This window comes from Notolepis coatsorum, assembly GCF_963971535.1.
Source record: "Notolepis coatsorum genome assembly, chromosome: 3".
In the NCBI taxonomy this organism is placed as follows: Eukaryota; Metazoa; Chordata; class Actinopteri; order Aulopiformes; family Paralepididae; genus Notolepis; species Notolepis coatsorum.
In genome coordinates this window covers 167,906,614-167,928,537 of record NC_140167.1, presented here as the reverse complement: position 1 = coordinate 167,928,537, position 21,924 = coordinate 167,906,614, and the positions used below count along the sequence as shown (strand labels likewise).

The 21,924-nt window shown below is 43.3% G+C and overlaps 1 protein-coding gene across 3 annotated transcripts in view; it reads left to right on the top strand.

Moving 5' to 3' along the window:
• Positions 1-17,982, top strand: part of cobll1b (cordon-bleu WH2 repeat protein-like 1b) — a 265,209-nt gene extending 247,227 nt beyond the window's left edge. For all 3 annotated transcript variants that reach the window (XM_084309730.1, XM_084309732.1, XM_084309731.1), the window contains 5 exons: positions 3,276-3,492; positions 3,585-3,667; positions 4,228-5,822; positions 16,108-16,258; positions 17,587-17,982. In XM_084309730.1, coding sequence (XP_084165856.1) covers positions 3,276-3,492; positions 3,585-3,667; positions 4,228-5,822; positions 16,108-16,224 — 2,012 coding nt within the window. In that variant the 3' untranslated portion in view covers positions 16,225-16,258; positions 17,587-17,982. The remainder of the gene's footprint in view (positions 1-3,275; positions 3,493-3,584; positions 3,668-4,227; positions 5,823-16,107; positions 16,259-17,586) is intronic.
• Positions 17,983-21,924: the final 3,942 nt, after the last annotated feature.

The following is a 21,924-nucleotide window of genomic DNA, read 5'->3' as shown; positions in this document are numbered from 1 at the left end:
CGATATCCATTCATCTTCATCCATCCAACCTGATGTTATCGTTGGGAATGGGTCTGAGCTCGCAAAAGGGCAAATACTGCCGCCTATTGTCTCCCGGATGGTATTGCACATCATTGGATTGGATTGGTCCGGTCCAGGTTTTCCTTCTCAGGCATGCAGTATCGTATACCACATTGACTGGGGACACTCTGAGCAGCATGGATTATGTGTTTTGGATATATAACGTTGGATCAATAAACGCGATCAATATTTGGAATGGCGGTCAGGAATTGGATTCATCTTCTTTTTTTTATGTGAGGTAAGGACTCTGTTACCAATCTTGGGTTAATCAGATGTTTTTTTCACAGCGATCACAACGTGTCTGTGTGTGTGTGTGCGTGCCGTTGGCGCTGACCAAGGCACGGATAAACGATTTTTCAGCCTGCTTGTGTACCATGCATAAGGACACATATACTATCGATAATCTAGCGTTTATTTAAAATCGATTCATAAATCAGCCGAAAAATTACGTGTTTTGTGTATTCCACGAAAGGGCTATTATTGTGTCTTTATCTGGAATTACTATAAATTACCAAAACTATACTCGTATTCACAACGGAAATGTACAGATGAAAAAACTATCCGTTTTGTACATGTTGACTGCAAGCAACTCATTGATAAGCAACGTGTGTATTAGACCCATAGCCATAATTTAAGATATATTTTAAGCACTCGCAAATATCCCCGTCCTCCCATTGATTAAAGCGGTGGCCATCTAGGCCTAATTTCCCGGAAGGGGCATGGCGCTGAATGAGTTAAGAGTCAGATAGTCCTAACAGTGTTTATTATTAAGAGTCAGATAGTCCTAACAGTGTTTATTATTAAGAGTAAGACAGTCCTAACAGTGTTTATTATTAAGAGTCAGACAGTCCAGGATTCAATCAGACAGTAGTAATAGTGATGATGGTATAGACCTGTTCCCTGTATACGTCAGACTCGTGCGCATCACCGGAGCAGAAAGGAACGTAATCCTGGTCAGAACAACGGGGGAGACTACAATATATTTGCATTTGGTAGCCATGCTAGCGATTTAAACATTCAAGCCATGCCAAAGCTAGATATGTAAAAGGTGAAAGACTCACACTCACAGCCATGCAGATTTGGCTAAATGACATATCCAGCCGTATTCTTTTAGCGCAGCAACTCGCGCAGGTCCGAGGCAACTTAGTCACGTGACTCAGACAGTTGGTATAGCTGATTGGCTCGAACACGATATGTTTGTAAACAGCAAACAGGTCAATACATGGTCCAAACCGTTGTAACACAGTTATTGGCATAGATATATATAGCTAGATGGTGCAAGGCGGAGTCTCCAGCATAGTTCACCGGCGGCCATCTTGTCACAGGCAGCACGCCCACTCATAACATCAATGTCTGAATGAATGAATGAATGAAAACTTTATTAACAGATTGCAGAATGGGTACAGTACAGTACAGCTCAATACATACAATTGTTAAGGGGATGCAGACCAGAGAAAGACTTTCGTCTTGTTTACATCAGGGTCCCCCATTTTCAATTCATCGTAACATATATGACATACATGACATACAGATAGACAGTACTGCTACATCTATACATTTATGACATACCAGATTTGCAATTACAGTACTGTTTGTGATACAAAAAGAGTCCAGAAAGAAAAGAGTATATACATTAGGCGTAGAAACTGTACATTGGATTGGGTAGGTGGGGGTGGGGGGGGACTGTACATTGGAGGTGGTTGGGTGGGTGGGGGGGGGGTTGGGTAGGAGTGGGGGGGGGGGGGGGTTGGGTAGGAGTGGGGGGGGGGGGTTGGGTAGGAGGGGTGGGTGGGGGACACTGTACAACTGTACAAACAACACTGTACATTAGATTATTGACAAGACCATACTTGGTAATTTACTGTACATTGGAGGGGGTTGTGTTCGGACATTTACAGGGGCCAGTTTCGAGTTGCAGTCTCCCTTAGGTGTTTTTTGAGAGTGTTTTTGAAAGTGGGTAGTGATTCACATTCCTTTACAGCTTTGGGTAGGGCGTTCCACATTGATGTGGCATAATTGCGAAACGTGTTTAGTCCCTTGTTTGAGCCGAATCTGGGTTTAACATGATTTGTGGAGCTCCCTCTGGTGTTGTGATCGTGGTATTCACTGACCTTTGGGAAGTATTTTGTCATGTACATGGGTACCTTGGTCGTGTAGTGTATCTTGTAGACCAGGCCCATTGCAAGTTGCTGTACTCTGTCGTCTACTCTAAGCCATCCTAGGTTGTCAAAGTGGGTAGGGGTGAGGTGGGTTCTAGGAGTAAGGTCAAGCAGTAGTCTGACCAGTTTGTTTTGAGATGTTTGTAATTTTGTTTTTAGCGCCTTTGAGGTGCTTTGGTACCATGAGGTGCAAGCATAGTCATAGTACCCTTGAATGAGTGCTCCTGCTAGAGTCTTCAGGGTGTTCTTGTTTACCAGTGAGGAGATCCGGTACAAGAATCGTGTTCGTTGGTTGACTTTTTTTATTACATTGGATGCCATTTTGTCACAGGAAAGATTTGCCTCTAGGATGGAACCCAGGTAGGTAATATCTTCTTTCCTTGTGACAATATTGTCACCCACTGTAACTGAGAAGCCGTCGGTCTTGCTGAGTTTGTTATTTGAACCGAAGAGAATGGACTCTGTTTTGCCCATGTGTAATGATAGTTTGTTATCAGCGAGCCATATGCAGATTTTGCCTAGTTCTGAGCTGAGGGTTTTTTCAACCTGTAACTTGTTCTTGTCAGAGACCAGCAGGGCTGAGTCGTCCGCAAACAGGAACGACTCTGGTACAAATAACCATAGCTTGCAACATTTTCTACCGATTTACAAACGGTTTGGTTTATTACAAACGTTATTAACGTGGCTATGTTTCAGGATGCTTGGACATGTTGAAATTATTTTTATATGAAAGTCCATTATAAGTATGCAGTATGATAACTAGATCTCTGATGTTTATAACAAACCAAACCGTTTGAAAATCGGTTGAAGATTTAGCAAGCTATGGTTATTTCAATAGTACATGCACCATAGACATTAATGTTATGAGTGGGCGTGCTGCCTGTGGCAAGATGGCCACCATGGGGCAACGTCGGTCTCCATTGGTCAGCAGCGCGGGTGAGTCATCTAGCCTTTATATATGTCTAAGGTTATTGGTACCAGTGTTTCAGGTGAATCTGCGGTCCGTCCCACAGTGAGTTGCCCTCGGTTGACTTCCTTCCTGCTGCTGTGTTGCAGGTGGCGCGGCGACCATCACACTGGAAGAGATCATGGAGCAGGAAGAGACGACTGCCGCCATGACCTCCACGAGTGACGGGCAGGGGGACGACATCGGCCTCAACCTGTCGGTGGACGTCTCTTTGGACTCCCCAGCGTCAGAGACGGAGGCGCCGTGCTCGCCGCTCGCTGAGGGCACCGGGGAAGATCAGTCTGGTGATCTGTCCTCAGATGGCAAGTACGAACTCTTAGTAAGGCTCTTCCAAGGCTACGTCACGCTTCGCATCCCTCTGCGCCTGCAATGCTTTTAACGCTCTCTGTTCCTGGCAGACTATGGCGGAGCGCAGTGGAGGATCCCGCGGTGCGCGGTGTCACGGCTACTGAGATGAACTCGTCTGAACCGGCACATACTGGTGGGTTATGGATATTTCTGTTGTTTACAGCTAAGAAATATCATGGGTGTTTGCGAAATTATCTGACAATATGGTTTTTTGGATTTAAAAGGGGCACTTTTAAAACAACACAGATTTATTTTGCACATAATCTCACACATATCCCAAGGCTGTTTTGCACATTCATTTAGTTTGACGGTTATTGAGAGTTAATGGGTTTGAATATCTCCTCCTGTGTTGTCATCCGAGGACACAGAATCCTTGTGTTGTGTTAATTACAGCTCACTGAAATTATATAGATGAAAAGAAAAAGTGAGATAAGGATTGCGATGGGGATTGCTATTTTTTCATCGACATAATTTAATCTAGCTGTAATTAACACAACAGAAGGACTCTGTGTCAACAATGTTGTCTCAATAACTATATGCAAAACAGTTTAAAGCCTTGGGATACGTGTGACGACATATGCAAAAGAAATCTGCGTTGTTTTTCCCGCTGAAGTGCCTCTTTAAACCGCTCTGTTTACAAATCAAAACCAGTCTGTCCTAAATCATACACCGGTATGCTTTTGATCTCCACAGAGAGCAGTCCATGCCCAGATGATGAAACAGGTCTGCAGCTTAAGTGTGAAGACTCTACGAGTGAAAATGCACAACAGGGTGAATGCGGCAGCGTATGCAGTGGGTCCCCTGACCCGGCAGCCCAGCCTGTGACTCAGGACGCGGAGACACAGGCCTCTGTTCAGGTGGACACTGAAGCCCCCCGGGAGGAGAAGGACCGGCTAGAGGGGTCCGGGGCCGCCGGCACAACACGTTCCCCCGGGGAGGGCGCTCCGGTGCAAATGTATTTCACACCACTCCTGGTGCCTTCACCACAACCAGGAGCGGACAAAGTGCCTGCCTCCGCCGAGCCGCCTGACTCTGGATCAGCGGGCCACAAAGCGAGAGACACGGCTACTTTCACGGAGGAGCTGAACCCTCCCGATCTCAAGCCCGCCTCGTCTGACATCTCGGACACCCCTCCGTGCCTGGCGTCGACACCGAGTGCCCCTCTTGCTGCCACCACGAAGCCGGCTCCCTGCTACGCCGCGGACTCTGAGCCGAAGCCGAAGCCTTCCAATGAGCTGACCAGGGACTACATTCCCAAGGTGGGGATGACGACGTACACCATTGTGCCTCTGAAGTCTCTGGAGAAACTGAGATACTTTGAAGTGGAGTTGACCTTGGAGGCGCCTCCGTCGGACCCGGAGAGTGAAATGACAGATATCGGTTCCCTTCGACTCGATGAGAGCGAAACGACAGATATCGGTTCCCTTCGACTCGACGAGAGCGAAACGACAGATATCGGTTCCCTTCGACTCGATGAGAGCGAGGCGACGGATATCGGTTCCCTTCGTCTCGACGACTCCGCGGCACAGGAGGGAGATCCAGCTCCGGTCCCGGCGGAACCGACAGAACTCCAGTCCGGCGCACCCGAATCGCCGCTGACCAAGAGCACTACTACCAGCCCAAGCACTGTAAACGCCGGCACAGCCCACTCACCCTCGACGGGTTTACCTGTAACCCAAGACGAGATATCGTCCCCGACTAACGGGGGCTTCCGAGCACCAAGTTCGCCGGCGGAGGTCAAGGAGATGAAAATTCCACCCGCCACTAAACCCAAGCCGGGTTCATTCCGCTTGACACAGCAGAAAAGAACACCTGGGTATTATGTAACCTCGGCAGCGGTGAAGAGCCACAACGCCGGTCCCGGGGCGGGCCAGAGGAAAGCTCCAGGTTGTCTAGAGAGAGGGACGTTGCCTCCCCCTCCTCCACCACCGTCTCTGCAGTGTCAAGAGACAGCAGAAGGCGCTCCCGTTCCGCAGAGCCCTAAGGAGGATAGCGTGGGGAGCGGGCCTCACATGCGCTTGACCAGGCAGAGTAGTCTGTCTTACGAGCCGACCTTAGGGTTAAGCCTGGAGAAACTCAGGAGCTTTGCGGCCCCGAGACCGTACTCTCCCAGCACCCCGTCCCGCTTCGCACAAGCGGTGTCCTCTGCGGTCAAGAGGACTCATTCCTTTCCCCACGGGCCGAAGAGCCCAATCTCACCGGTGTCCCCGCCCTTCTCACCGGTGTTCCCGCCCTTCTCTCCAATCTCTGGACGCTTTTCAGTCAAAGGATTACCATCTAAGTCCCAGGTGAGTGGTCGCTAGATCGTGAGGCTTTGCTTTGCAAAAATTACCCTAAATTTCACAAATGCCCCCCCTGGAATTGGAATTATTGGTTAGGTGCAAAAACCTACCCCTGAAATCACAGCGTGATTCTGCTGAGTCTGCTTCATCGTACAGTTTGTAAGTGATCATCAACGCCTATTTATTATATACATTAGAAAGAAGATTCATTATGTAATTGCCCTATAAGCACTCAAAATGCCTCCACAGAGCAGTTTAAATGAGGAAACAGACCTTAACGAAACAAGTACATTTCCTACCCTGGTTTCAACCCAAATTAGTTTTACAAAGTGTTTGGCCAGTTTGAACCACACGAGCAGGGATGAACAGTGGCGAGTGAAAAGCTTGGATCGGCTCTTTAAGATGAACTCTCATCTCTGCTGGTCCCGTGTCCTCAAGGGTCAGCCTGTTGAATAACACAGCGGAGGGGAGTTCAGTTTCCCTCTGAGAGTTCATACATAGTTTTCTCTCAAAGGAATTGGAGCAGACTCCACAATAAGCCTTTGTTCGGGGGCCTGAGTGTGAGGCTGGCTGTGAGGCCTGCCAAACAATCACGTCTGCCTGTTTATCCCTCCTCTTAAACACCTTGACCCGTGGCACCGCTGTGGACAGTCCTGCCCTGTCCTGCTGTGAGCCCTTAGGGAAAAGTATGGGTCTCCATGTCTATTCTAAAATCTTGATCCAGGCTTGAAGGTTTGAATGCTTGCCTCTCTGCAGAACATGAAAAACATTCTACTGTCTAAACCCAAAGCAAGCCTGATGTTTTTCCTTTTTTTTTTTACCCAATTCAAACTTGAAATTGCAAGTAGTTTTTGAATGATAAACTGCTAATAACAGTAACTTTTATGGCTGTCAAATCAAACATGATATAATCAAACAAGCGAGCTAGCTAGATATTTGGGAGTCACAGCAGGCTAACATTATGTCCAGGAACAAAAGCATTAATTCCTCAGGTTACATCGTTGATGCTTGAAATGTCTGAGTTTCTACATTAACATAATGATTTTGTTTTTACTTAACACTTTGATTACCGGCCATTAACATGGTAAAACGTGGTTAAATGCCAGCACTAGGGCTGCAACTAATGACTAATTTGGTAGTCGACTAATCTGTCGATTATTTTTTCGATTAGTCGACTAATCGAAAACCAATTATGTAAAAAAAAAATGATATAATTTTTTTTTTTTAACTACCTATCTTTGTGAAAGTGGCTTCTCAGCTCTGGTCCAGCTGAAGACAGAGCAGAGGAACAGATTGGACATTGAGCATGACCTCAGAGTTGCTTGTCTACCATCACCCCAGACTTTGAGACTCTTGTCAGGACCAAACAACAACATCATAACATGATGATCCCATAGCAAATTAAAATAATGACTCATGAAACATTTGAATTTGGATCTTAAGCCACTTTAAATGAAAATGTATTTGAAGAACAATACAGCAATCACTCATAACAAGATAAATAAATTAAATAATACAAATTAAAGTGGAAGTGTACTTTAAATAACTAAAAAAATAATAATAAAAAAGAAAAATAACTAGCAGCATCTGCCCCCAGCACCGCGGCTGATGGGGCTGTAACTTGGTCCAGGACCAGGAGGGTGACGTGGAACAGCTGTAAGGGGAGAGGGGGATGAGTCAGATCAGACAGACTTCTATGTCTTTTGTTTGCTGTGTGTGAGAGGAGTCCGTGTGTGTATGTGTGTATGTGTGTGTCTTACTCTGATCGCTGTGTGAGTGAGAGGAGTGTGTGTACTGTGTAATTTGTGTGTGTGTCTTACTCTGATCGCTGTGTGAGTGAGAGGTGTGTACTGTGTAATTTGTGTATGTGTGTGTGTCTTACTCTGATCGCTGTGTGTGAGTGAGAGGAGTGTGAATGTGTGTGTGTCTTACTCTGATTGCTGTGTGTGAGAGAGGAGTGTGAATGTGTGTGTGTCTTACTCTGATCGCTGTGTGTGAGTGAGAGGAGTGTGTATGTGTGTGTGTCTTACTCTGATCACTGTGTGTGAGTGAGAGGAGTGTGTATGTGTGTGTCTTACTCTGATCGCTGTGTGTGAGTGAGAGGAGTGCGTGTGTAATGTATTGTGTGTCTAGTCTGATCATCATCTCCTGCAGGGGAACAATGTTTTCAATGTCCAACGTTTGCTATGGGATCATCATGTTATGATGTTGTCTGGAACCCTGAGAAGCCACTCTCACAAAGATAGGTAGTGCACAAAAAAAAAATTAAATAAAGTATTTTTTTTTATGACTAATCGACGCAACAATTTCTCGTCGACGATTTTTTATAATCGACGTCGTCGATTATGTCGACTAATCGTTCCAGCCAGGGGGAGAAACTAAAGCCTGCCACCCGCCATTGGCGCTCAGTTTTTACGTTTGGCGCCTCCCACTGAGAGGTCTGCCCGCCATGTGGCGGGCAATCAAATTGTCATGTGAAAACCGAAAATCATGATCCAATTCTTTAGCGGAGTTCTCACTCGCTGTCTCAGCACAGACACGCAGCGCACTGCTGTTCCTGCCTCTCCCGCACCTGTTTCTGTATGCTGCATGTAAACAGAGGCTATTGCCTCCGACAGTCACCGTGACGTTAGTCTAGTCGGTGGGACCTTCGTGAGATAACATTAGCTACCGTTACAAAATGACCCAGTCAACTATTCACTTAGTTTAATACATGAGGCATTGTGTAACGTTATCCAGCCGGCTAGCTACTGATAGCTCCCGATATCAACAAATCCTCCAGCTATAGTCCAGTGCATAATACCTCCGTTGGCTAGGTAGCTCACTAGTCACTACGAAATGTCGCAGTAAACTAAATAGTTCACTGAGACGTTGTCCCAACGCCATCCAGCAGTAGCTACAGATAGCTCCTGACATCAATGTCCTACAACATGCGTATTCGAGTCCCTGGCTTACATCGCATGAGGGCTGCTGAATAGGGTCCAGCTGTAGCGCAGGAGAATCCTTTTGCATGCTGAATGTAGAGTTTAGGGTCCAGCTGCAGCGCCGGAGAATCCTTGCTGGAGCTGGAGGCCACTTGAGTATACACACAGACAATGGAGCTGTTTGCAGACAGCGAGGTGGCGATGTCTCGCAGATAATACAACTACAAGTATGATTATATAATATATATATTTTATTAAAAAAGAAATTATATAAAATAATTATTATTATTTTTTAATCAAAAGAAAGTTGGCAGGTAAGAAATATGCTTGGCGGGTAGATTCTTCCCATCTACCCGCCACTGGCCGGTGAGTCAAAAAGTTAATTTCGCTCCCTGGTTGCAGCCCTAGCCAGCACCCACTTCAATGATAGCGTTGTGAACACATAATCTCTGTCTTAAATTATGGCTATGTGTCTAATCTGCCCGTCGTTTATCAATGACTTGTTTGCAGTCAACATTGTCAAAACTTATTGTTTTTTAATCGCTTCATTTCCGTTTTATAGCATTTTGAAAAGCCCTCGTTTTCAAGGAAAATATAAAGATTCCGTGATAAAAGGCATTTACTGGAATATTCTGGAATACACAAAAACGTTGTAATTTTTCGGCCTATTTATGAATCGTTTTCAAATAAATGCTAGATTATCTATTCTATAGTATGTGTACTTATGCACGCTATAGAAGCGGGCTGAAATATCGATTATCTCATTTCCTGATCGCTCACAGCCACACACACACATAGGGCAAACGCTGATATAGGTGAAAACAGCTCTGATTATCCCAAGACTGGTAAAATAGATTCCTTACCTTAGATCAGATGTTATCCAAAAAGATTATTCCAATTCCTGATCGCCATTCCAAATATCGATCACGCTTATTGATTACAGTGTTGGGTACTGTAAATACATAATCCATGTGTTTTCCGGGCCGGCGAGCACAATGGATTGTTCAGTTGGCCTTGATGGAAAAGTAAAATGAGGAAACTGACCCCCCCCCCCCCTTCGTCAGTCTAAGGCAGGGGTCTCAAACTCAATTTACCTGGGGGCCACTGGAGGTAGAGTCTGGGTGAGGCTGGGCTGCATCAAATATTCCACAAAAAAAGGGTTTCAAGTATTCAAAAAAAAAGTACAACTGATCCAATCTTCTCAATCTTTAGCAATAACATTTCAGAACATGAATGGTTCTTCAGAACATAGGCTTCTCAGTGGTGTCAGTGGACTCATCCACAGCTATGGAAATGCACTGTACATTTTTTTTATTCTATCACAAAGCTGTTTAATCAAATCACCAGCCAGTATTTTAGTTATTCTGGTTGCTGTGCGATCTGAGGGGGATTTGCTTTTGTTTGCCTTCAAACATGGTCTCCATCACTCAGTCATACATTATTTTCAAATTGCCACCCTTCACAAGAGCTACCGTTTCTTGGCATATAGTCACATTGGTTTGGTGCTTGGACTCAGGATGAATGCATATTTTTCAGTCCATTCACCTTTGAATTGCAGTCGACTTTTCTTTTAGAATAGAATATAAAACTTGGGTGCTCCAGTAGCACACCATGTTACCGCGCTGCGTCGCGGGACTCCGTGCTGCGTCACGGATCTGGTTGACTCCGAGTTCGATTCCCGGACTCGCCGTCATTTGCCGAATGTCTCCCCCTGCTCTCTCTCCCGTTTCACCCTACAACTGTCGGTCATGCTTGACCAGAAAAGCGATAAACACTAAAAAATAAAGTTTAAAAAAAAAAGAATATAAAACTTTATTGCCATTTCAACCATGGTTGATTGGGATTTGTCTTGGTGCCACATACAGTACAGACATTATAAAAACATACAATAAAAAACACAAGAATACATGCGCAATACAATCCCCACAATAAAAGTTTTACACAAACAATAAAAAAAAAATGCAACAGTACCTAAAATAAATTGCTCAGTGTTCCAGTTTAAAGTGCATATTGCCTTAAAGTGCATGTCGGCTGGTGCTAGCCCTTGTTGTGCAAAGTGCCTGAACATTTGTACTTGAGTTCAGGTGACGGACAGCCTCGGGATATGTACTGTTTTTAAAACGGGATGTCCTGCACCTGAGACTTTGGAGTCTTCTGCCAGAGGGAAGGGGGTTTCAAGAGGTCGTAAGCAGGGTGAGAAGGGTCCCTGATCACCTTCTCCCCTTTCCGCCTGATTTGTGTGGCATAAATGGAGGCCACAGAGGGGAGCTCACAGCCGATGATTTTTGACGCTGTGCGTACAGTTCTTTCTAAATGTCCCCTATCATGGACGGTGGTGTTTCCGTACCACACAGTCATTGAGAAGGTAAGGACACTCCACAGTGGCTCTGTAAAAGCTGAGCATCGCCTCCCTGGACACACCAAACTTTTTAAGCTGGCGCAGGGAGTGGAGCCTCTGGTGGGCTTTGCTAATTATGAGGCTGGTGTTAACTTCCCATTTTAAATTATCACATATGGTGATGCAGAGGAATTTAAAACTGTTTACCCTCTCCACCTGCTGGCCGTTTATGTACAGAGGAGGGTGGACTGCCTCCCCGCGCCGGAAGTCAACTATAATTTCCTTTGTCTTAGAGATGTTTAAAAGCAGGTTGTTCTCCTTGCACCATACAGCAAAGCTATCGACTTCAGCTCGACTTTTACTGACCATCTTTGAAAATGCCATATTTTTCTGCTGGCTGCCTGCTGGTGAAACTAGGCTAGTAGCTACATTTATCTCATGGAGATAAAACTGGGAGCGAGTTTACTGTAGATGCGCTGTCAACTCTGCTCTGACTGAAAGAGAGAGACGACTTGCATTCCGTGAAGACCCGCCATACTCCCCTACTCTGCATCTGATTTGCAGACTGTGGGTGAGAGGGGAAAACGCTGATGGGATGCTGAATGTGATTGGACCAGACCCGTACACAGACACAGACAGACAGTGTGGCAGTGCAGCCGGACATGCAGAGCACTGCTCGCAGTCAGAGGAGATAGCGAGGATGCATTTGCCTTCCACTTTACTTGATATCACTCCGGAATCATGTTTCAAGCAAGTCACTAACATAACGTTGCTGTCATGAGCCTGCGCTATGGTAGCCTACAAGTGATAAAATAAATAAAACTTCCAACTCTCGCGCAACGACTCTGCAAACAGTTGTGCGAGGGCCGCATTAACACTAAACTTTGATGTCAAGTAGGGGGCCGCAAAATATCATCCCTCGGGCCGCAATTGGCCCGCGGGCCGCGAGTTTGAGACCCCTGGTGTAAGGTAATGGGGTGCAGTACCACAGGGAGCGACGATATGGGGCGATATCTTCCCAATTGAGCTCAGAGAGTCTGCAGCACTAACCTGAGCAAACGTGTCAACCCTCCCGTTTTTCCCGGGATTCTCCCGTATTTCAACTTTCTCTCCCGCCGTCCTCCTGGTCAAATATATTCCCGTATTTTTCCAGTTTTTTTTTTATACAAAATGGCAGCAATTCCCCTCCGTGACGACAGGTGGCAGCAGTGTAAATTAGAATGTTAGCACAGGAAGTCAGCTCAGAAGACTGTTGCCGACAAACTGTCGGGCAAAGTGGGGTTGTTCCCGGAGGCCTGAATACTTTCGACAACAGATGTTTGTTTCCGCGTCTCTGATTGCCCGCGCGTTTCTGGTCATGTGACATGTGCGCCAATCGTGGGACCGCAAGTTTCTACACTGGTTAAGCTTAGGCGCTCTTTCGAAGTTGGTTAAGGTTAGAGTTTCTCTTAGAGCATGGCGATAGAACGCCTGCCCTTCTTTCGACGGTTAAGCTTAGGCACTCTTTCGAAGTTGGTTAAGGTTAGAGTTTGTCTTAGAGCATGGCGATAGAACGCCAGGTAGTTTGCAGGCTGTTAGACCCGGAAATAGGCGCAGAACTTGCTGTCCCACGATTGGCGCACATGTCACATGACCTGGCCAATCAGTAGGGATGGGAATTGATAGGATTTTATCGATACGATTCCATTATCGATTCTGCTTATCGATTCGATTCTTTATCGATTCCCTTATCGATACCTGCTCAATTTATAATTTAAATAAATAAATTGGAAATGCAACAGAACTAAGCTGGTTAGAATAACAACATGCAACTTGACATTTCTGATTGTCATTTATTGTTGAGTCCCCATGTCAGGGGCGACAGTGGCTCGGGAGGTAGAGCAGTCGTCTGGCAATCCGGAGGTTCCCGGTTTGATTCCCGCTCCTCCCGGGCAGCATGTCGATGTGTCCTTGAGCAAGACACTTAACCCCTAACTGCTCCCGATTCGTTGTGTGAATGTGTGAGTGATTGGGTAAAATGTAAGAAACAAATTGTAAAGCGCTTTGGATAAAAGCGCTATATAAAAAAGCAGCCATTTACCATGTCAGAAAAATACAAAAACTGTAAAAAATAAAACATTAACTATAGCCTACACTTAAATAAAATAATGTATTTGAGATTCTCTTAAAATGTATTTATTTTTTTATTCTTAAACTAATTTAATCTATTGAATAACATAATAATAATTGGTCGTTATTCCTCTGACTTCTGTCTCACACACACACACACACACACACACACACACACACACACACACACACACAGAGCTCCCTCCCTGGGCCCCTGTCCTGTAAGGTATTGGCTTGTGTTGCTACACGGACACATTTGTATGTTGCACCACGGTACTTCCTGTCTTACAGAGTACAGACTAGTAAACAAACACTATGTCTCTTATTATATGTGAACTAAAGAGTACAAGGTTTACACAACAGCCCCCACCCGCTGTTTTATTGTATTTGTACCTGTACTATCCGCTGTCAGCTGTTTATCTCTCTCTGAGAGCTTGATTAAGTAGCGTTAGCTCACGTTAGCTAGCGTTAGCTCCGCGGCTAATTTTTGCTCACCCTGAACTAAATCAATGACTAGGTTCTAAAGCATTCAAGTAGTTTTCACTGCACATAGAAGTAGCCAAACAGCGGGAGCATTTCGGGAGCATATTACCAAAACCCAGGCAATTTCGAGCCCTTAATGAATCAAATAGAGTCTGCCATGGCTACATGCTAACGCTAACGTTATTGCGCAACTGTAGGAAAAACCTGGCAGCGATAAGGGAATCGAAAGTCACGGTAGCCACACGGTTCCAGGCATCGGCCAATTAGGAACGTTTTCGATTCCCATCCCTACCAATCAGAGCGCAAAACTCGAACGCGGAAACAAACATTCTTCTTCTTCTTCTTCTAATGTTTATTGGCGGTTGGCACTAACGTGTTATACACTGTTTCTCAGTGTATAATGTATGGTGCTCTCCCTCAACATGCGAGTAGGGTGAGACAACACCATTCTTTAGTCCGAATAATACCCTACTTTATACTATATTATTGTCATTCGTTTAATGTAAAGTCAGTCCTACATTGGCACTGCTTTAACTTTGCATTTTCCCATAATCCATTGCTGTATTAGACCCATGTGCCAGTATAACTTTTGTAAAGTAATGAAGCGCAAATGTAAAGTTAATCAATACACAATGAAACAATATCTTTATCTATATCACATGTCAAAACTACTTTAATAAAACAAGATTTCCGTTTTTCATTTCTACTCATTCATCCAAAACAAGACAGCAATTCTACTTCTGCATGCACCGGGAGAATTGAGCTCATAGCACAGATTTGGAGTTGATAGAATGGACATTGCTGTTCTTAGGAAATGTTGCACATGGTGGAAATAATGGAAATTAACATTTCTAACATTAACATTTAGTGTATGTTTAAAGTTGATACATTTCACTTTTTATTACAGCAGTATCGGTTTTTATTACAATTAGTGTCTGACACTATAGACACATGTTAAAAGTCAAAGTCAACTTTGTCATTTTCCAATTTGTGCAAGACATACAGACAGATTCAATTACATGCCCCCTTTCCCACGGTGTATATAGAAAGAGACAATAAACACAAAAGTAACATAGGACACAATATACAACACACAGGACTATGTACAATATAAACAGTACCTACAATTAAATTAATGAATGAATTAAATAAGAGGTAAAAGAGAACTTAGTGTAAATATTCCTTAATTTGTGTCAACGTTATAAAAATACTATTTTATTCAACAAATTAATTATGATACACCACAATGTGCCCTTTCTATCTATTCTAAATCTATGGCCTTGCGATTCCACGGCTGTGCAGTGCCGACAAGAGCAGGCGTTCCATCTCCTCTACAGAAACACTGACACTTCCATTCATTTAATGCAGGGATGTACACAGCATTTCACTTTCAACCAGGTATCTGATTAATTTAATGTAGCAATTAGTAGTTCACCCAGTCCTTGGGTACATACAGGTTTTGACCAGCAGATGGCAGCGATGAGGCAGCTCAGCAGAGAGCAGCTGTCAACAAACATCCTAACAGAAAATATATACATACGAGGGGGAGGAGACTACATTGGGAGGGGGCGGGGCGAAATCTCCAGTTTTTTCAAATCCCAATGTTGACAGCTATGAACCTGAGGCTCGATTGATGAAATATGAATTCAAATCGCCAATCAAAAAAAATATGACAAACGCTATATAGCGTTGGCGGTCACTCAAAGGTCGGCATGAACTAACGACAAAAAGCGTGGCTGGCATTCAAAGTGTTAATAGCGAACGTGAGATAATCCAACAAGCGAGCTAGGTGGCCGCTGTCATTGCTAACAGCTAACGCTAGCGGAGCAGGCGAAGCGTAAAGCATTCATTCTGAATGTTAAATCACTGATGCTTGAAATGTGTGAATTTAGTGAAACAACATGGCAAACGTACAAAACGTTGCTACCATGTAACATCTCCAGTCTCTCTTTCTACATCTTTCTTTTCTGTTCTCCCAGTTGTTAACATACTGTTATGCTACCTGGCTAGCTAGCTACCAGTACCCAGCATGCCGTTCAGCGGTGTAACAGTTAATAGGGTCCCCTCTCAATACACTACACAGTGTAGGGAAATATATTTGATATTTCCAAAACAATATTCGCATAAACAAATTTTCTTTTACGACTATAATGTTAGTGACAGAAGCCCAGGCTGCAGCAGCACGGCCAACACAAAGCACAAAAACGAGAACAAGCAGACAGACTTGAATCACAAAGACAAGCTCTGATCCAAACCCCTCCGTCTATCCTGTTGAAGGACTCTCTGCACTCTCCAACAGTTTTATACACATTTTCACAAAACCTGAAGCGGGCGTTATCTTCTTTCTGCTCGCCTCTCTGCATGTTTGAGTGGAGCGTTCGGTCCAGAGTCTCGACTGACCGCATGCCCTGTGTCCTTTTTCTGTTCTGTCGAGCAGGAGAGTGACAACGGGAAGTTGGACGGGGACAGAGGCACCGTGCTGCAGGGAGGGGTGACTGCACTTCCTGCTGGGGTCGCTGGCATGGCAGGAGAGACGCAGACCGGAGGGCCTTAATCCTTGTGAAACTCAATCCACTCTCCTATCTACTGTAAGAGACATTCAACTGCACATTAGATTACATTACACTCTCCTATCTACTGTAAGAGACATTCAACTGCACATTAGCTTAGATTATATTAAAATGTATTGTCATCATCATACAGCAGAAGTGCAGTACAACTAAAAGAAGTTTGGCATCCAACCAGAGTGCAAATGTAACAGTAAAGTGCAATAGTAATATACAATGTACAGGTGATTAAACTGGATATACAATATATAAATGAGTACTACTGAGTAATAGTGCTAATCAGATGTATATACTGAGTTGTAGTATTAATATGTACAGTGATACATGTATAAAGACACTATGGTATTGGTAGTAAGTCATACTTGCTAGCAGCGTAACTAGTAAGAGTAGGTAGGGGATATGTACAGATATAGTATCTACAGATATGTAAAAAGGGTTATATGCAGGTATGTACATACAGATGTGGATAGCTATATATATGGTAAGAATAAATAAATACACATATATATATATATATATATATATATATATATATATATATATATATATATATATATATATATATATATATATATATATATATATATGTGTATTTATTTATTTATTCTTACCATATATATAGCTATCCACATCTGTATGTACATACCTGCATATAACCCTTTTTACATATCTGTAGATACTATATCTGTACATATCCCCTACCTACTCTTACTAGTTACGCTGCTAGCCAGTATGACTTACTACCAATACCATAGTGTCTTTATACATGTATCACTGTACATATTAATACTACAACTATATACACGGTAGGCTATATACAGCAATATCATTTTTTTAGAGAGTCAATGCTACTGTATCTCAGTCTCTCATGCGTAACTTTGCCACAATGCCAGTTCTAAGAATCATGTTTCTGTCGTACATGCTATCATACAGAGTTATATGGGTTATATATGGAGGTGTATAATTGCCGGTCTGATGCATGTCATCATATCAGCGTTTATCAGCATTTTGATGTATGTATTTGGTGTCACAGGTGTCTTCTGTACTGATATCTCATTTTGAAATCAAATTCTTCAAAAGCACATTATCCCTTTCACTACCACACTACAGGGGGTTAACCTTTCACTACCACACTGGTAGTGAAAGGGTTAACCTTCTGTAGTGTGGTAGTGAAAGGGTTAACCTTCTGTAGTGTGGTTGTGAAAGGGTTAACCCTTTGTCGTGTGGCGGTGAAAGGGTTAACCTTCTGTATTGTCACAGTAAAAGGGTTAACCATTTGATAGTGTGGTTGGTAGTGAAAGGGTTAAACAAGAAATAAACAGTCTAATTGGTTCTTGGTTTCTCTGCAGGAAGAGCCTCCCGCGCGGAGTCCATATTGTCCTCGTCTTCCCTCCTCTGGTCGTCCCAGCAACAGTGTACATAGAATCTAATCTAACGTCGGTGTGGGCGGACGAGTCAGTCAGCAATTCCATAAATTATTAGAATGAATTATTGAGTTTGTAACGTTTATCCAGAAAATCCACTTATCTATCTCCTGGATATGCAGGTCAATTGGTCTGACCTAGTGGTACTTGCTGTTCCTCACTTCAGTAGATCTGTGGGCGTATCTGACATGAGCCTGTTTTGTGTTGATTGAGCTATGTGTGGACATGCACTGATATGCAGGGTCTGCAGTTGGACTTATTTTCTTGTCAAGCAACGTTGTTATGAATAAAGGTGTTGTCTTCAAAGTTGCCCTCATTAAAGTTATACTGACAATAATTTCTCGGCTGCATTTGTTCATAATGTGTGGTTCGTCTACTCTAGACTCTTTTTTGTACTCATAAACAGTACTGTATATTTGTAGATCTGGTATGTCATAAATGTCTAGATGCAACAGTACTGTCTACCTGTATGTCATATTGTCATGTATGTCATTTATGTTATGATGAATTGAAAATGGGGGACCCTGATGTAAACAAGACGAAAGTCTTTCTCTGGTCTGGTTGTGTGTATTGAGCTGTACTGTATTGTATTGTACCCATTCTGCAATCTGTTAATACAATTTTCAATCAATCAATCAATCAATCAATCAATCAATCAATCAATCTATTCATTTCCAATTCTTTAAAGGTGCTGTAAAAGTGGTATTTCTTTCTTTAAGTGGTCTACATGTTAAAATAATAGCTCTACATTCAGATAGTCATCGATGTGTGTCTGGTCAGTAACATATGGGTCTCCCAGTCCTGCTCTGCAGTAAACACAAAATAAATGTCTGTATCATGTTCCCACTGTATCCAACCAAGAGAGAGAATTCTGCAAAACTGCAACAATGGTCTGACAAAAATAAGAAATAAAAACAAATGTTAAGCAAATTAGACAAGTAAAATAAATGTGTAGTAAGCAAATCAAGGCTTGGCAATATTTCTTGAAAGAAGTTATTTTTAATTAAATTTTTTTTATCTAGGGTTCTCTCTCCTGATTGGATTGAAGTGAGAGCAGGATACCAGGAAATGTATTTTGTGTTTACTGCAGAGTGGAGGGACTGGGAGACCCATGTTACTGACCAGACAGAAGACACTCTATATCAGTGATAAATGTTGGAATGTAGAGATAATTAACACTTACAAGAAAATACCACTTACAGCGCATTTAACCGTGCAGGACTAGGTAGCCTACGTTTACTTAAGACGTGCAGTCCCCCATAAACTGCTGAATGAGGTGTTTTGAGATGTCAACCAACCATACCAGACAGGTAGCCGTAGCCTACAGGTAAAACGTGACTGAAGTACGTGACGCAAAAAACACCTGTCCTGCAGAGCGAGAGTGTCCTTCCAATCGCTGTGACATGAAGACTGGAGAGATGGGACACTAAATGTCGACGGGCATAGACAAGGTAAGTAAGAAACAGTTCACCGTCATATATTTATTACCGGCTGGATACCGTGCCCGGCACTGCCCGCGGTCCTATAGTCGCTTTAGTCCGGTGTTTATAGTTGACACTGAAACTGCTTGGTTGGTGAACGAGCGTCACACGTGAACCGCACGTCTATGGAACAAGATCCCGCTGTTTGCATCCTTGGTTTTGCAAACCGAAGGCTCTTTACAAACGTAGTGTTGTTTGCAATTCAAATATATAATTAGTAATAATAGGGCCATTGTTTTGTTAATATTGTCGCAGTTGTTTTAACGATGCCGTTTTAAAACCGGAGCGTATTCTCGAAGACACTCTGATGTCACGAGACCGCCGCCATCTTGGTATAGGGGGACCATACGGATTTCTACCATCAAATCCATGCATTGAGCTCCGTTTTTATTACATGTTTTATCACATTCTTGTTCATTTCATAACATTTTCATACGATTTGTTTTGAAAATATTGAGGCCAACATGGCATTTCACTATTTCGAAAGCCTTTCTGGTGATTCTAAAGGCGAGATATGAGTCAAAGAAACTCCCCCTGATTACCACGACCACAACATCAGAGCGAGTTAGCCGAACGTTAGCCACCAGCCACTTTTTCCTCTGTGATGGTATACAACTTCCGATTTGGATTTCTGTTTTTGTCATTAGTATAACGCGTAACACAGCAGCTCTTTGGCATTGTGAAGGACTGAAGAAAAGTCTGCTTGATTTAATTTGCCGCTTTAACTATCCGCTTCTCCACTAAATAGTGTACACAATGTACCAGGCGGGGCAGTTTCCCCCCACGCTGCAGTTGCGTAGCAATAACAGACAGGAAGTTGACTTCGAGAATTGTCACTAACATAATCGGTTGCAACATTCCTCCCCCAATCGACCCACTGGATTTCTTTTTTATTATTATTTATTTTTGTAATCTTTATTTAACCAGACAGGTCAATTAGAACAACTTCTTATTTAAAATGACGGCCTGGCGAGAGGACAAAGGGCCTCTCGAATGGTAACAGGGAAAGGGGATACAAAATGTAAATAAAATGAAATGGAAAGGAGTCGTTTCCGTTAGAACATATTCGTGCCGGTCTGGGTGTCCTGCAAGATTTCTATCACCGGACATATTCGAGATATTCCGGTCAGAGTTTTAAACAGCAGTCTATTATAATCACATTTTTATGAGCTAACGAATTCCGTTATAATTGGACATGTGTATTAATTACTAGGGATGCTCGATATTGGCTTTTTTACCGATACCGATATTCCGATATTGTCCAACTCTTAATTTCGATACCGATACCGATACCGATATCAACCGATACCGATATATGCAGGGTTTCCCCCCAAAAAAACGGAATAATTTCAGGTAATTAATAATTTCACTGGATGCATTCAAAAGGCTTTCTAAATGTAAGCATTATCTGTGCAAAATATGATAATTAAAAAAGTAAAAATTAACATTACATATCTCTTGTTGTTGAATTAAACCAACATGCATACTTTTGACAATAAATAAAATAAGAATTGGTTCTTACTTGCTTGCCTGGGTAAATAAAGGTTAAATAAATGTAAAAAAAAAAAAAAAATCCCGATACCGATATTTTCCGATATCACATTTTACTGCCGATATCGGCCGATAATATCGGTCGGCCGATAATATCGGACATCCCTATTAATTACATCAAGCGAAGAATGAGAAATTGATTTGCAGAATCAAATTACTATCTCTCGCCTCTCAAGTTAGTGCGATACGCTACCAGCATCAAGCTCCCGCCCCGCAGGCTCCCGCTGCAGCAGCTCTGTCACACGCACCCCCAAATGAATCTCGAGTCGACATCGCTTCACCTCGTTGTATCAGACACGTCACACATATCATAATGTTCAACTTCACGTATACAGTCATTAATATATTCCAAATAAAATAAGTCCCTCGATACTCCGTGCTGCTGCTGACTTGAAATAAAATAGACCGCGTATGAATGAATGAATGAATGAAAACTTTATTTAACAGATTGCAGAATGGGTACAATACAGTACGGCTCAATACATACAATTGTTAAGGGGATGCAGACCTGAGAAAGACGTTTGTCTTGTTTCCATCAGGGTCCCCCATTTTCAATTCATATAGACATTTATGACATACACAACATACATGACATTTATGGCATAGGGACATATAGGTATTTAGTACTGATACATTTGTGACATAGGCGGTATTCAAATATACAGTACTGTTACCCCTAGATCCTGACAGAGTATATACATATGATGGGGAGGGGACTGTACATTAGGAGGGGGTGGGTGGGTGGGAGGGGAATATACATACGGCGGGGAGGGAATATATACATGCGGTGGGGAGGAGACTGTCTATTAGGAGGTGGTGGGGGTTTTGGGCATTTACGGTGGCCAGTTTCGAATTGCAGCCTCCCGTAGGTGCTCTTTAAGGGCGGTTTTGAATGTGGGCAGGGATTCACATTCCTTTACAGCTTTGGGTAGGGCGTTCCACATTGTTGTGGCATAATTGCGAAACGTGTTTAGTCCCTTGTTTGAGCCGAATCTGGGTTTAACATGATTTGTTGAGCTTCCTCTGGTGTAGTGGTTGTGGTATTCACTGACCTTTGGGAAGTATTTTGACATGTACATGGGCACCCCGGTCGTATAGTGTATCTTGTAGACCAGGCCCATTGCAAGTTGCTGTACTCTGTCGTCTACTCTAAGCCATCCTAGGTTGGCAAAGTGGGCAGGGGTGAGGTGGGTTCTGGGGTTCAGGTCAAGTAGTAGTCTGACCAGTTTGT